The 15,203-nt window shown below is 36.3% G+C and overlaps 1 protein-coding gene across 30 annotated transcripts in view; it reads left to right on the top strand.

Annotated features, from left to right (window-relative positions):
- Window positions 1-4,362, top strand: part of trdn (triadin) — a 72,105-nt gene extending 67,743 nt beyond the window's left edge. For all 30 annotated transcript variants that reach the window (XM_079830946.1, XM_079830944.1, XM_079830953.1 and 27 more), the window contains one exon: window positions 215-4,362. In XM_079830946.1, the coding sequence (XP_079687072.1) occupies window positions 215-384 (170 nt within the window). In that variant the 3' untranslated portion in view covers window positions 385-4,362. The remainder of the gene's footprint in view (window positions 1-214) is intronic.
- Window positions 4,363-15,203: the final 10,841 nt, after the last annotated feature.

The raw sequence follows: 15,203 nt of genomic DNA, 5'->3' as shown, positions 1-15,203 counted from the left end.
TGTGTGTGTGTGTGTGTGTGTGTGTGTGTGTGTGTGTGTGTGTGTGTGTGTGTGTGTGTGTGTGTGTGTGTGTGTGTGTGTGTGTGTGTGTGTGTGTGTGTGTGTGTGTGTGTGTGTGTGTGTGTGTGAAGAACTGTTCAGTGTTTTTATTTATTTAGTTAGGTTTTTTTCACCTGACATCAGAACTGAGAATCACTCGTTCTTTGTATTACAGGCAAGATACCGTACTTCCAGTGTGTTTTAATGAGCAAAAAATCCAGCCAATATCCATTGCGGCCCATGTCCCCTGCTATGAATCCACCTATTAACCCCACCATGATGAGAGCCATGATGGAGCAGAGGGCCGCCTTACTGCAGCAGAAAGCCCGTGCAGCTGGCCAATAACAGGACGGCAGACCCCGTCCGACCGTGGCAGGTGCAAACTGCTTATGAACTGCTGTAAAAACAAAAAAGTGCTGCTGGGCTCTCAAGAGCTATCCACCTAAATCGTCACAGAGACTTAAAAAAAATTATGAATGGAGGTCCCTGGTTTTTCAATGTACGCTCTCCATTCCTCCATAAGTGGCTTTTGAATCTGACCACAGTTTCACAGTTTTGACAAACAATATGAAATTACTTCAAAGAAATACAAATCAATTATAATGTACATTTTGAAAAATATTTACTGTATAGTATTTTTTTTGTACAGTATAAGCGCCTGTCAAAGAAATGTTACTGGGTAGATTAAAATTTTGTATTTATTTATTTGCGATCTTAAAACATCTGTTTACATTTTTTGCAGGGAAGTTTCTGCAGTTTTTTTTTTCATATTGTACATAAGACTACTCAGCAGCTAAGCAAATTTAGAACTGGTTAAATAATGTAAGTGTTGCTCTAAATATTCAGATATTTATTTTTCTATGTCAAAGTATATGATCTCATTACGGAAAGGAATATTGCAGCACACATTCACTAAGGGCCTTATCTTTTGGCCCAGGCCATTTCCTTTGGTTCACTGGTAATAAGATTATGCATAGTGTGTCTGGGTTCTACCAGGGTCTGGGATCTTTTTGCATTTGTATGCATGGCCATTAGAAAACAGAAGGACGCCGTTTGGACCGAATCCGATTTCTATCTTAACCAATGAAAAGAGCTTACATCCTTATAGAATTAAAAGAGACATTAAGAAATGAAGGCACACAAAAGCCTCTAAATAATGAAAGGCTTTCGTTTTACTTTCGTTTTTTGAGTATCTCTTTATTTAATTGAAATCCCTTAAAGGGGGGTTATTAGATTTATGGTAGTGAATTCAATAGTATATGAATATGTAAAATAGAACTTTTCATGTACAGGTAAACCCAAACAATTGTGCTATACTTGTGTACATAAAGTATACAGAAAATTCAGTGTTTTACAGTATTTGTGCACGTGCAATAGTTTTCTAAAATTTTCCTACATAGATCAGTGGTCTTCAATGTTTTTTAAACCGAATGACCCCTTTGTCGACACACATTAGATAAAATTCATTGCATTTTAAACTTGGCCTAAAATATCATGCTTACTTTATTACTTAATATTTTTAATATCAGTTGGACAATTAAATATTTAACTTGGTTTTGTTTACCAGAAAAAAATGACTTTCTTACTCAGTGTGTTTGTCTTGTTTTCCAGTACAAATATCTTAACATTCTTAAATCACGATGCATTTATTTGAGAAGCAAAATTATTACTTTATATTATCTTGTTTTCTGAAAAATGTGTCAAAATGTATTGAATTCATGCTTAAAACAAGAAAAAAAATCTGCTAATGAGGTCAGAAAAATTATCTTGTTTGAATTAAGTTTATTTTTCTGACCCCACTGGCAGATATTTTCTTCTCGTTTTAATCATAAACTCACTTGATTATGATCAACTGTTTAGAAAACAAGATATAATATCTTAAATCATTTTGTTTCTCAAGTAAATATATCTTGAGTTAAGAATGTTTAGATTTTTGTGCTGGAATACAAGACAAAAATAAGAAAGAAAGAGAAAGTAAGACAATCATTTTTTGTAAAGTATGCATGCCTGTTGAAGACCCCTGCCCTATATAGTCATCAAAAAAGTATGTGGATTTACTGTAAAATACAATAGTAGCCTAAGGGAGATATGTGTATATTATTTGACTTTACTTTGACCAACAGTGATTTTCAAGATGTTGATCTGAAGTCACTGTCCATTCTCAGGGGCTTCTTGTTCCTGTAACATTTTGCTCCGAGCGGGATTCAAACCGACGTTTCCAGCATGGGAGGTGAGCGCGCTAACAAGGACTGTAGCCTCTAGCGTGCCTCTTGAGGCTGGGGGAGTGAAGTTTACTCGGAAAGCTCTTACTAGCCTGCCTCTGTTACAGTCACCTCCCTTATCCTCACTCCCATACGGGTCACGGCACCAATGTAACCCCTCCCGTAGTACTTACACCGCTTCAGACAAGATTTGTACCAGTATCTCTGGCATGGGAGGTGGGCAAACTAACAAAGTTTGTTAAAGACTGCAGCCTCTAGCGTGCCTCTTGAGGCCTGGGGAGTGAGGTTTACTCCCCCAGCTCTTACTACCCTGCCTCCGTTACCTTCCTAAATCTCCTTCCCATCCGGATCACAGCACCAACGTAACCCCTCCTGTTGTACTTGCATTGCTCCGAGCAGGATTCGAACCGGCGTCTCCGGCATGAGAGCGGAGCGCTCTAACAAGAATGCTAAAGACCGCAGCCTCTAGCGTGCCTCTTGAGGCTGGGGGAGTGAGGTTTACCCGCACAGCTCTTATTAGCTTTCCTCTGTTACACTCACCTCCCTAAACCTTACTCCCATCCGGGTCACGGCACCAACATAACCCCTCCGGTTGTACTTGAATCACTCTGAGCAGGATACGAACCGGGGTCTCCGGCATGAGAAGCGGGCACAACAATAAGGGTGCTAAAGACAGCAGCCTCTAGTCTAACATGCCTCTTAAGGCCGGGGGAGTGAGGTTTACTCACCCAACTTTTACTAGCCTGCCTCCGTTACACTCCCCTCCCTATACCCCACTCCCATTCGGGTCACGACACCAATGTAACCCCTCTGGTTCTACTTGCACTGCTTCAAGCAGGATTCAAACCGGTGTCTCTGACATTGGAGACACATTTATTTAAAAATGGCACACATTTATTTAAAAATGTAAACCAACAATTGGGTTTGTGCACTACAAGAGGAGTGCTCCTCTTGAGCCCAGGGGAGTGAGGTTTACTAGCTGGCCTACGTTACACGGGTTTGACAATTTCAACCAAAAATACTTTGTCTTATTCAAGAACACACTAGCTTGTGATGACTATTTTCAGTAACTTAAGGATCGACATGACCTAAAGTACTGTATGTCCTTGAATGTCTTCTCATTATCAACAGCAGTGAAAAAATCAAAATGACAAGAACAAGGGTGAACAGCTGGCTGAATTTTGAGTGCCGCTGTGCATATGGGCTGCATATGGTCATAGAAAGACTGCATAATGCTAGTACTGTACGTAGTGATTGCGGCAGAAGGCTGTTTCTCTTTAATCAGGACATAGTAAGACAGTTAGCTGTAACTGTCTGACTTTGAACAGAGAAGTAGGCCATAGAAATAATCTCACTTTGAAGTTACAGCATGCAGCGTCCTGCAGAGAGAACTGTACTGTGGATATTCCTCAAATATATACATGAATGAACAATACAAATATTGATGACTCTGAAAAACGTATAAAATGGGACACCATTTTTGTCTGACATTGAGAAAAATCACTGTCTTAGCTGAAATGAGAGACAGTTTACAGTGAAAACGCAATGTTTACGAGGTGGAACCTCAATTATTGATTCTCAGAAGGTTTTGAGCACCATAGATGTGTAAAATCCATGTGTGGGGCTAAACATTTTATTTTAAGAGGTGACAGAAGTTGTTCTTATAGTTTTTGAATGTGTTTGGTATTTGCATGACCCCATGAGAATATTGCACATGTCAGTTTCTGATGTGTTAAATGAGCTTGTTACACTGCTAAATGATCTTTCAGAAGACTTGCACTGATGACATGAGCATCAGGCAGCGTTATAAGCTAAATTATGTTTTGCTTATAAAAGGATAGATCACTTTTTCTTTCACAAAGTAGTATGATTTTGTGGTTTGATTTATCAGTTTTACTAGGGCATGTCAGATTGCTCCATAATTTGTCATCACATCACAGAGACCTAATTTAAAATATGTCAAACTGTCATGTTCTTATGAATGTTAAATGAGATCTGTCCGTAGAACCAAAGGAAATTTTGACTAAATTAATGTTTTTTTCTTTCATTCACATTCATCCACAAGTTCTGGTAATAAAGTAATCGCTTTGTGCAAACTTGACTTTGACAGAATGTCTTTTTTTCGTGTGCTTATTCTTTTGGGTGGAATTTTTTTTTTTGGAACCTGTATAATTCAGTATATCAAGGTTTTGCTATGAATGTGACATCAAAAAGTATTTTTTTTTTACAAAATCATAATGGGTTAGTAACACTTAAAAAACACTTTTTTTAAGATATGAAAGACGATTTAAGATATGAAACTGATCAAAACTTTTTAACTGTGATAACAGAATATCAGAAGCAAAAAAGTGCATGTTTCTTCTCACTTCCATCTAAATGCAGTTTTTGACAGATTTGTGTATGGATGGAACAAATGGAAACTAAATGTTTAGTTTACTGACTTTTTCTCCAATACTTGAGACAAAGTATCTATTCAACTTCACACAATTGTAAATAAACATTGTGGAGATTCACAGAAAGACTCTTTATACCAGCGATTCTGAACTTTCTCCGGTTTCTTGTAATGCTGTTATACTCTTGGTAAGGCCATTCATATTTGTAATTGAATCTAATCTGCTCAGGAGAAGCCGGTGAATAAATTCTTACTTTGCTGCTGTAATTCTCTCTAGCATGCCCTTTTCAAGCCCACATCTGTTGAGAGCAACATAAAACGAGTCCACTATTTTAAGCCAAATTCTCCATGGCTTCCTGGCTATAAAAAATACACGATCTAAGCCAAGGTTCTGGATTCTAGGCCTCAGTCTGGATAAGTAGTGTGGCTCAAGCAGGTCACATCAGCTGATGAGCAAAGATATCTGGGTCAGCCGGATAAGTCCATGATCGCAATGTGCTCCCTGCTCTGAGCAGCTCTGTATAAATAATACAGAGTGGGACTTCTTTTCTTTTTTTTCTGTAGTATACAAAAACCAAAGTATTATTAAGTGACACGCATAGAATACAGTATACATAAGTATATGTTCACACATCTGCCTTCCAATAATATATATTAAGTCATTTATTCCTGATGCAAAGCTGAATTTTCAGCATTACTCCAGTCTTCAGTGTCACATGATCCTTCAGAAATCATTCTAGAATGTTGATTTAGTACTCAAAAATGTTTCTTATTATTACACTGCAAAAAAATGCAGTTCTTAATTAGTATTTCTGTCTTGTTTGTTTCTAGTCAAAATATCAAAAATTCTTAAATCAAGGTGCATTTACTAAAGTATTAAAATGCCATAAGATATTATGTCTTGTTTTCTTTAAAATAAGATAAACTATCTGCCAATGGGGTAAGAAAAATGTTCTTGTCTCTGTTTGAATTAAGATTATAACTATAACTATTATAACTATTTTTTATTTAACAATTTTTTAATTTAACAACTATTATAACTATTTTTTATTTAACAATGTAAAATTCTACAATTATGATCAATTTAAGGCTAAATAATCTTTATATATATATATTTTTTTTTTTATTATTATTATTTTTATGTATGTTTTTTGTTCTTATTTCAATGTTTTTTATTTGTATGTTCTTGTATATAAAATAAAGTTTATTATTATGAACTATTTATTTTACTAAAGTATTAAATTCTTTGGGGGAAAACTTGCTATATATATATATATATATATATATATATATATATATATATATATATATATATATATATATATATATATATATATATATATATATATATATATATATATATATATATATATATATATATATATATATATATATTCAGATCATTATACCTTTATTATTATTATCTTTTTTAAGGAAGTTTTGAAAAAACAGCATTAGTAAAATCCCACAACCTGGAGCTAAATTGGCTTGTCCTTTTAAATGAACTGTCCATCCTTGTCAATCACTCTTAGTGTGTCTGAGAGAGAAAGCAACTTCCTCAACAGTTCTATAATGTTCACGCCAAATCTCATCCTGAGGTTGTCGCTGCTCCTTAAATTGGCTAAGGAAGAAACTATTTTAACACACATGAATGCACGATATCATGTTAAGTTAGTTTGTCATTCATCGTGGTTGTATTGCATGAACACCCATGAATCACAAACACCCTGCTGTTCCATAAAAGCAAGTCTTCCACTATCATGAGCAGCAAAGGTTCCTCGAGGCAGGATCGGTGCTTCATCTCCATTTAAAATAGGCCGGTGTAGACGAGGGCAAACTCTCCAATATGGAAAATGCTGTCTCGAGAAGACAGCGTGACTGTGAATCTCATATTAGCACTGGCATCCCATGGTCTCGGTAGACAATAAAAGCCCTGGAGATAAATAGGTCTGCACATCCTCACAGAGGAGCGACTCCTTGCTGTAAGTAAGGCGATGCATGCAGAGAGTGACAGTAAGCACCATTATGGTCAGCAGACGTACAACATGGTCTTAAATATGATGAATGCTTTTTAATTAGACTCTCCGCTTCAGTATATTACATGTGCATGGCCATCAGAGAGCCGCAGCCTGATTGCACATTTAAGGTGGCGCGAGCTGTTCTGATGACACCCTCACTAAATAATGCAGGAGGCCAGAGGTTTTGTGCTGCGTTTGTACACGAGGGCTCAGGGTGTGTCCACAGCAGACTCAGCATATGCTCTGAGTGGGCGGCACAGGATGAGATCAGGACAACAGGAGGATTTTGGCACCAGCTTTGTGCACGCTCAGCAAACAAACTGTCCCTTCAGAGTGTTAACGACGTATCCAAACTTATTAGCTGCACACAAGGCTTTTTGGACTGTTAGAGCATTTCCTAATTGAACTGAAATCTTGTTTGTGTGCTTTATGTGTGATTGCGATACCTCAAATCACACGACTTGTTGTGGAGAGTTGTGCTAACACTTTTCTAAGTGACTGGACCAGAGATTTTCTCCTGGTCAATGATAAAACGCCCACAAATATTGGCTAACATATTTTTAAAATAGTTTTTGTAAGAAGTCTCTTATGCTCAGCAAAGCTGCGTTTATTTTCTCCAAAAAATACAGTAAAACCGTATTGTGAAATATCATAACAATTTAAAATGTAATAATATCTAATTAATATATTTTAAAATATGATTTATTCCTGTGATCCATGTGTCAACCTCCTTTAGAAATCAATCCAATATGCTGATTTGGTGCTCAAGAAATATTTCTTCTTATTATCAATGTTTACAAACAGTGAGGCTGCTTGATATTTTTTGTGGAAAATGTGATATATGTATTTTTTCCAGGATTCTTTGATGAATAGAAGTAGAAATCTCTTATGTAAGGAATAATTCACGTCAGACCGTTGAATTATTCGAAAAATAATGCGGCTATGGCAGAGTTACACCTCAGGTGTGCCTTATTTTTCAATAATTCAGTGGCCCGGAGTCAATTATTCCGCTTATACTACGGTTACCACACCTCAAAACATTGTTCAGATGATTTATTTCAAGACATTTGTCAGGTTTTTGTCCTTAAAACCCCTAAAAAAGGACTAATTTCTTACTCGTATAATCTTAAGCCTCCGTTGCTAATTCCAAAACGTCATTTTAGAGCTAATAACAGACGCTTCAGCCATTTATAGCAGACTAGTGCAGTTATTAATGCAGTTATGAAAGAGAGATTTAGCCTATGTGAATTACCTGAGTCTGTGTGTCCGTGTTCGGCAGCCGTGTCTCTAGCAAAACTGTAAGTTTATCTGCTCCAAGAACAGCGCTGTTATTACCTTGCTAGTGAGCATGGGCATCACTAAGCCCTTTTTAGGGGGGCTTCAGCACCCCCTTAACTTCTGCCCAGCCCCCCTAAAAATTGTGTGATTAACCTTTATAACATATGAAACTGACGGGACGCTTCGGCTTCGTCCCGTCTTTTAATCAGCGTGTTCCTCAATCCGCAACGGCGCCGAGCAGAGCGCTCTTCAGAAGCAGAGGTGTGTGCTTTGATCTGAGCCTCATTGGTCTGTCACCGCTCGTCAATGTCAAAATATTTGTGAAAACCAATCAAATCAGAGTAGGCAGGCTTTATGTTTGCACAGAAGCTGCTGAGGCTGAGCGCAAATTTTAGCAGCACAACCTGACGTCAAGTGCGAGATATGTAGCTAAACTGAACATTTCATATTTGACAGCTGCTTCTTTAAGTCAGAAATGTTAAACAAATGACAAAAATATTCAGGCAAATTAATAAACTTTTGTCTAATTTCACCATTTTGAATTGAAATAGGCCTATGTAATGTCATTTATAATATAATTAACAAACAAGAAATATTAACAAAGCCGTTTTCTTCAGATTAGGCATAAGATTAATAGTTATGAATGTGTGCATATTGTAAATTAATTTAATAAATGTAGTTACCTAGCTTTCCTGGTAGCCTTCAGTAAATTAACATGTCTATGAAAATGATTCATAAAACATATAAATATCAGTTAAACATATGTTTTACTGTCTTCACTGACGAAAATGGAAACACTTTATCAGTCATATCTGCTCACTTACATGGTTTTCAAGCTATTGTTATCAATTTTTTTTGACGTTCAGAATATCTTAAAATGCACATGTAGATCATTGAAATAAAAATTTTCTCGGGGGAACAAGCCCCCGAACCTCCCTTACTACCTCACATTTGGGATCTCAGTGATTATAAACCTGCCTACATAGTATGATTAAGGGATGTACAATATGGTCATGCAGAATAAGGCATTAATATTTGCTTTATAAGTAATAATAAACAGCCAATATCCTAATATGCATACTAATAAGATACTAGTTAATAGTGATAATTGGAACCTAAACTAAAGTGTTACCATTTTTTTTTCCTAGAATCGCCCCTGCTAGTGAGAAATGTCATGTAGCTTTTAAGTTTTAATATTTTACCGATTAAATTGTCAGAGCAGTGCTGACAACACATTTCTGTGGGAATGTGTGTCCATACTGAGTGTGTGTGTGTGCGTTTGAGTAGGAGAGAGAGCGGGAGAAAGAGAGTACGTGCTTTACGTACATAAAACGTACTTTTGTCGCAAAAAACATGGAAAAATTTTGCCGTTTTTATCCTATTGTTTACTATATTCATTTGTTTGGTCAGTGCCGTTGTGGGTTTTGGTTATTTTGCTGACGGAGGGCGTGTCTGAAGCTTGCCGCTGATGCGACCGTCATAGTGACAACAGCCAATCACAATACTTTTCCGGTGTTCTGTGTCGATGAATGCAATTGGCTAGCGTCTGCACTAGGGTATTTGCATAAGCGATCTGATTGGCTGACGCCTGCATTGACACTTTAAAAGTTTAACATTTTTCAACTTCTGCTTTGAGCAACACCAGTGATGCGACGCAACAGAACCCACAATTCAGTTTGGCAACGCATGATGTCACCCATTCAAAGTAAATAAGAAATGTTAACGCCGAGGCCCCATGTGAATGCACTGTAAGCTGTAAAGACCTTTGAAATGAATTAAATAATTTGGTGAAGTGATATGGACTGTAATGCGGTCAAGACCTGCCTGGAACTACTTGACCAATCAGATTCAAGCATTCTACAGCCCCATAGTATAAAACATTATAAATGTTTTTACTGTCACTTTTGATCAAATTTAAGAGCATCCCCCCCAATATATATATTTTATCTTGTAATGATAGGCCTGAAGTTAAAGGTGCAGTGTGTAGTATTGACAGAAATGCAATATAATATACATAACTATGTTTTCAGTGGTGTATAAACACCTTACATAATGAACCGTTAATGTTTTTATTACCTTAGAATGAGCCATTTCTATCTACATACACCGCGGGTCCCCTTACAGTGAAATCGCCATTTTGCGGCGTCATGTTTCTACAGTAGCCCTAAATGGACAAACTTCTCTACAGAGCGCTAGCTACTCTCTGCTCTCTCCGACATTTTAGTCCTGTGTCGGCCACCGCAGCTTCTCTATGTGCTTGGAAAGGGAGGGGTGAGCGTCGGGTGATTGCAATTCACAACCTCACCACCAGATGCCGCTAAAATTTACAGACTGCACCTTTAAATGACCTGTTAAAAACAAAGTGCAATCAACAGAAAGAAGCAAGCTGAGTTCAAAGACAAAAAGTGATAAGGTTTAAACTATGTATATCAATATTTATTGGCTGCTTTTTTTCCTTTCGCAGTTTAGTTTCAGTTACATAATTTATCTCAGCATTTTGAAAGGACATATACACATATTTACTTCCATTCAACGTGTTCCTTTAAACCACATGTAGTGTTCTGCATGATAATACCTCTATACTGCATGGGCTTCTCAGCACTAACACCCTATTATACAATCAAAGTGATATGGAAAAGATAAGCCAACAATCAAAGAAATACCGAATGCATTGTTCCTGTAGTCTTTAGAAAAACAGGGGATAATTGTCGTTTTCCTTGACCCAGGGTTGCTTTGGTTGTAATGGCAATACATGTACGTATCCATAGAAAGCAAGGCTAGAAAAATGGAGACAATTTGATCAACATTCCGATTGCCTAAAATACAAACAAGGCTGTTCATAATGCAGCATGACCAAAAACATATACAGGAATACAAATCAATTCAAGGTGTATTAAAATACTGATCATGGCATCAACACAGCTCTACTAAATATATACTGAAACAATTTACACCATCGTTTGATTCCTTTCTGCTCACTGTGTCTGAACATCCTCCCGTGATTCAGCAAATGTAATAACGGCTATACATAATTCATTCTCTGAACCCAAAGTAGTATGACATCACTCTCTGGGAAATACATTCAGATTCAAAACAGCCAATTTTCTATCTTTTTTTACATTTTGTCTTCCCTGTTTCTGTTCAGGATGATACAGCAAGATGTTTAGAAAGAATTCTTGCTCCTCGAGATGTTAGAAACCCAGCGAGTCGTCATCTTCCTTAACACAAGTTGCCAGCAAAATATAAAAAGTCATAATGTGGATTATTAAACTGCTTGTGAAGAGGAAAAGTCTGGTATAGATGTACGGTAAGTGGTACAGACTTAGGGTAGAAGCTACAGATGAAAAAAAAATCTATGTTTTATCTTGTTTGTATAAACACTGAAACATACATAATTAATGTATTAACAGCATTTAAAATAGAACTAATATAAACAACTTTAGAGTATGAATAATAAACACATGGAATTAATAGGCTGATTGTATTGTAATCCATGACATCACAAATATGTATAATGGTATATTATGATTACAATTGCACACAAGCACACAAACACACACACATACATATATACATATATATATATATATATATATATATATATATATATATGTTTTTGGTATATATGTAAAGTCAATTGTTTGAAAATGTTGACAATTACTTTTGGCTAGGCTGTCATGCAAATAAATTATTAACTCATGCTAAAACAAGAGCCAAGAAGCAATAACATATTAATAACTGATTAATAACTTATTGTAGTCAATGTATGCTTTTTTCTATAAGCTTTTTTGTTTTGTTTTTACATAGTAAAATAAAACCTGTAGCTGTAGTTTTCCTTTTTTTGCCAAATAATAGATATAATATCAGATACCTTATAGCATTTTGAGCTTCCCCATACTTAAAATATTGAAAAAATATAAAATATTTTCTTCATATTTTGATGTTTTAATCAAACTTGTATATAGATAGATAGATAGATAATATAAATACAATATTAAAGATTTTTATGTTTCTAAAGCTGTGCAAACGTAAATATGTGTTTGTTTTAGATGCTGTCAATGCGTCTATATTGTATGTTTCAGCATATATCCAAATGTATAAACACTTGTGGATTGTTATGAAATAAGAAAATAAAAACAGGACCAAACTGAGCCACTGTACAGAAGCTGTGCCCACAGAATTTTACATTTTATACCACACAAAATAGTAAGATAACCACAGTATTTCTAAATTTGACTCTTTAGCTATTTAGGTTTTGATTATATTGTAAATTTTATCCGGGAAATATCATTCGCTCAAAATAAGAGGATGTGAAATGATTTGCTCCCATGGAGAAAAATCTGAAGCCTGGAAGATTTGTATGTACTTTATATTTTAAATGTACATTGTAAATGTATATTGCCCTTGTTCCTTACGCATACACACAAAGAAAGAAATCCCTGAAATCAAATGGTGACATGATCCGAGTTTTGCCCAAATCTACTCGTTTAGGCTTGAAACTAAACCGCTGTAAAATCCTATTGCCAAAAAGACTAATGACAACACAGCATTCTATAAAACAGCTGAGTAATTTAGAGTAAACTATTTTCACGCAATCTAAACCATAAGCTGACCGTACCATGATAACCACGCAGAAGCATGCATTAGCAACGCCTTGTTTTTGGCTCTGTGTAAACCGCTGTGTTAGTGTTTAACTTTGTTTTTGCGAAACTGAAGGATTTTAGGCCTTGTCCACACTTTCCTATGAAAACGCATTCTTTTCCATTCCGTTTTGACCTTCCGTCCACACTGAGCCAATGTTTTTGTCAATGAAAAACTAAGCTTTTTGAAAAACGCTCTCACAAGTGGTTGCCGTGTGGATGGTAAAATCGGAGGCTTTCAAAAACGATGGCGCATTTTTAGTCATGTGACGCAGTCATGTGACTCATTCAGCCCAAAGCAAGATGGCGGACAACGCTGTACTGTGGTTGTTTTGGCTGCTCTCCAGACTGATAGCATTGTTAAAGATTTATGTCAATTTGTACATCAGATGGCATTTCTTCAAATTGCCAAAATGGCTGACGGAAATGGCGCATGTCGAAGTGTCTTCCATTTTACTCATGCACAGTACAGGTACGTAAGGGTGTTCAGAAATTTTTTTTTTTGAAAAACGCTTTAAAACAGATTAACAGATACTTTAGAAAGCACAATTTTGTCTTTGTTTACTCACCCTCCCTCGTGTTGTTCCAAACTCATATGATGACAAATCTTGCTTCAAATTCTGCTCAAAACTCTCCTTTTATGTTTCAAGGAAAAATATCACCATACAGGTTTGGAATGACATAAGGGTGAGAAAATAAACATAGAATGGCTTACTATTTTTTGGGTGAACTATTCTTTAAACTTCAGAACCAATTGCTCTGAAGTGGATGGTAAAAACGGAGACTTTCAAAAACGATGGCGCATTTTTAGTCATGTGACACATTCAGACCAAAGCAAGATGGTGGACGACGCTGTACTGTGGTTGTTTTGGCCATAGATATTCATAATAAAGGCTAGATGTCTTACAGCGGAGTCTCTAACGTCATCACTGGCGGCCATCTTGTCACAGGCAAGCTTTCTGGTGGGCTCTGTGGTACCTGATGTAAGGTGAGTGATCTGCACGAACACAAATACTCTTATCTCGCTGAAATCTTGGCGGATTTACAAATGGTTTGGTTTCTTACAAACGTTATTAACGTGGCTATAATTCTGGATGCTTGAACAAATTATGAATAATTATTCATAAGTATGCAGTGTCATAACTACATCTCTGACGTTTATAACAAACCAAACAGTTTGAAAATCGGTAGAAAATTGAGCAAGTTATGCTTATTTAAAAAGTACACGCACCATTAAAACACAATATTACGAGTGAGCGAGCTGACTGTGACAAGATGGCCGCCAGGTGCGGAGGCCGACCTCCATTGGCCAGCAGCGCGGACGAGACATCTAGCCTTTATTATGTATATCTATGGTTTTGGCTGCTCTCTAGTTTGATAGCATTGTTAAAGCTTTATGTCAATTTGTACATACTTCAGATGGCATTTCTTCAAATTGACACAACATTTAAAAGAGGCGGGAAGTAAATAAACGGCTGAAGAAAATGGCGCATGTTCAAGCGTCTTCCATTTTACTCATGCACAGTACAGGTACGCAAGGGTTTTCAGAAAAAGTGTTTTGAAAAACGCTTTAAAACAGATTAACAAATACTTTGAATTTTGTCTTTGTTTACTCACCCTCATGTTGTTCCAAACTCATATGATGACAGTTCTTGCTTCAAATTCTGCTCAAAACTCTCCTTTTATGTTTCAAGGAAAAAGATCACCATACGAGTTTGGAATGACAGAAGGGTGAGAAAATAAACATAGAATACAAATTTTTGGGTGAACTATTCCTTCAATGGCTCTAAAGTTGAAAAGATGGCAAAGACGGTACTTTGTTGTACTGTATCTGGTCCTTGGTGTGACTACAAATGCCTTGGAAAACAACTCAACACGGAAATGGTTACGAAATAAAGCGATGTTCCACGGATCTACGACATAGTGTAAACAGCAAGGCCATCAGTGAAGAATCAGCTAGCCTACTATATGTGACTCGATATAAGAATACTAAATCGATAACACAGCTTAAGTTGTGGTAAAATAATATTAGCAAACACTTGTTAGAAAAATCCGTAAAGGGGTATTTGCTGTGAAACACTGACACCTGGACGAACGATGGCGTTTTCTTTAGTGGAAGTAGCATATGCCTGTCTGACGCTGTCAACAACTCTATGCATTCCTTTCGAAATACTCCTGAGCGACTCTTGATTTGGGTATATGGGGAGTTCAAGTCCTGCTGGGAAGTTTGTATTTACGAGTTGAAGTGTTTACGAGTTCGCAACGTCACTTTTGTCAGAGCAAGATGGCAGTGTACCTTCTCTTATGCGCTATTCGTTTCAGGATGACAGTAAAATGTGATTTTGTAATATCTTTTTTTTTTAAACAAATGTAATATTGCTCACTTTATTAATGTTGTTTTACTCTACATTTGTGCACTGTTGGGGGATTTTTCATTTATATATCATTTTTATAAAAGAAAAACTACTTTTTATGTACAATTCATTTAAAAAAAAAATCCACATTTCTCATTTTCATCCGTGGAGATAACATGGACAATGTCCCATGGTTTAATGGAAGCTCAACTGGAGAATAAACAATAATTTTCAAATTAAAATAACATGAAATTTCAACT

Source organism: Gobio gobio (genome assembly GCF_949357685.1).
Source record: "Gobio gobio genome assembly, chromosome: 12".
Taxonomy (NCBI): Eukaryota; Metazoa; Chordata; class Actinopteri; order Cypriniformes; family Gobionidae; genus Gobio; species Gobio gobio.
The sequence above is the reverse complement of the archived record's forward strand: the minus strand, read 5'-3'. Positions and strand labels throughout refer to the sequence as shown.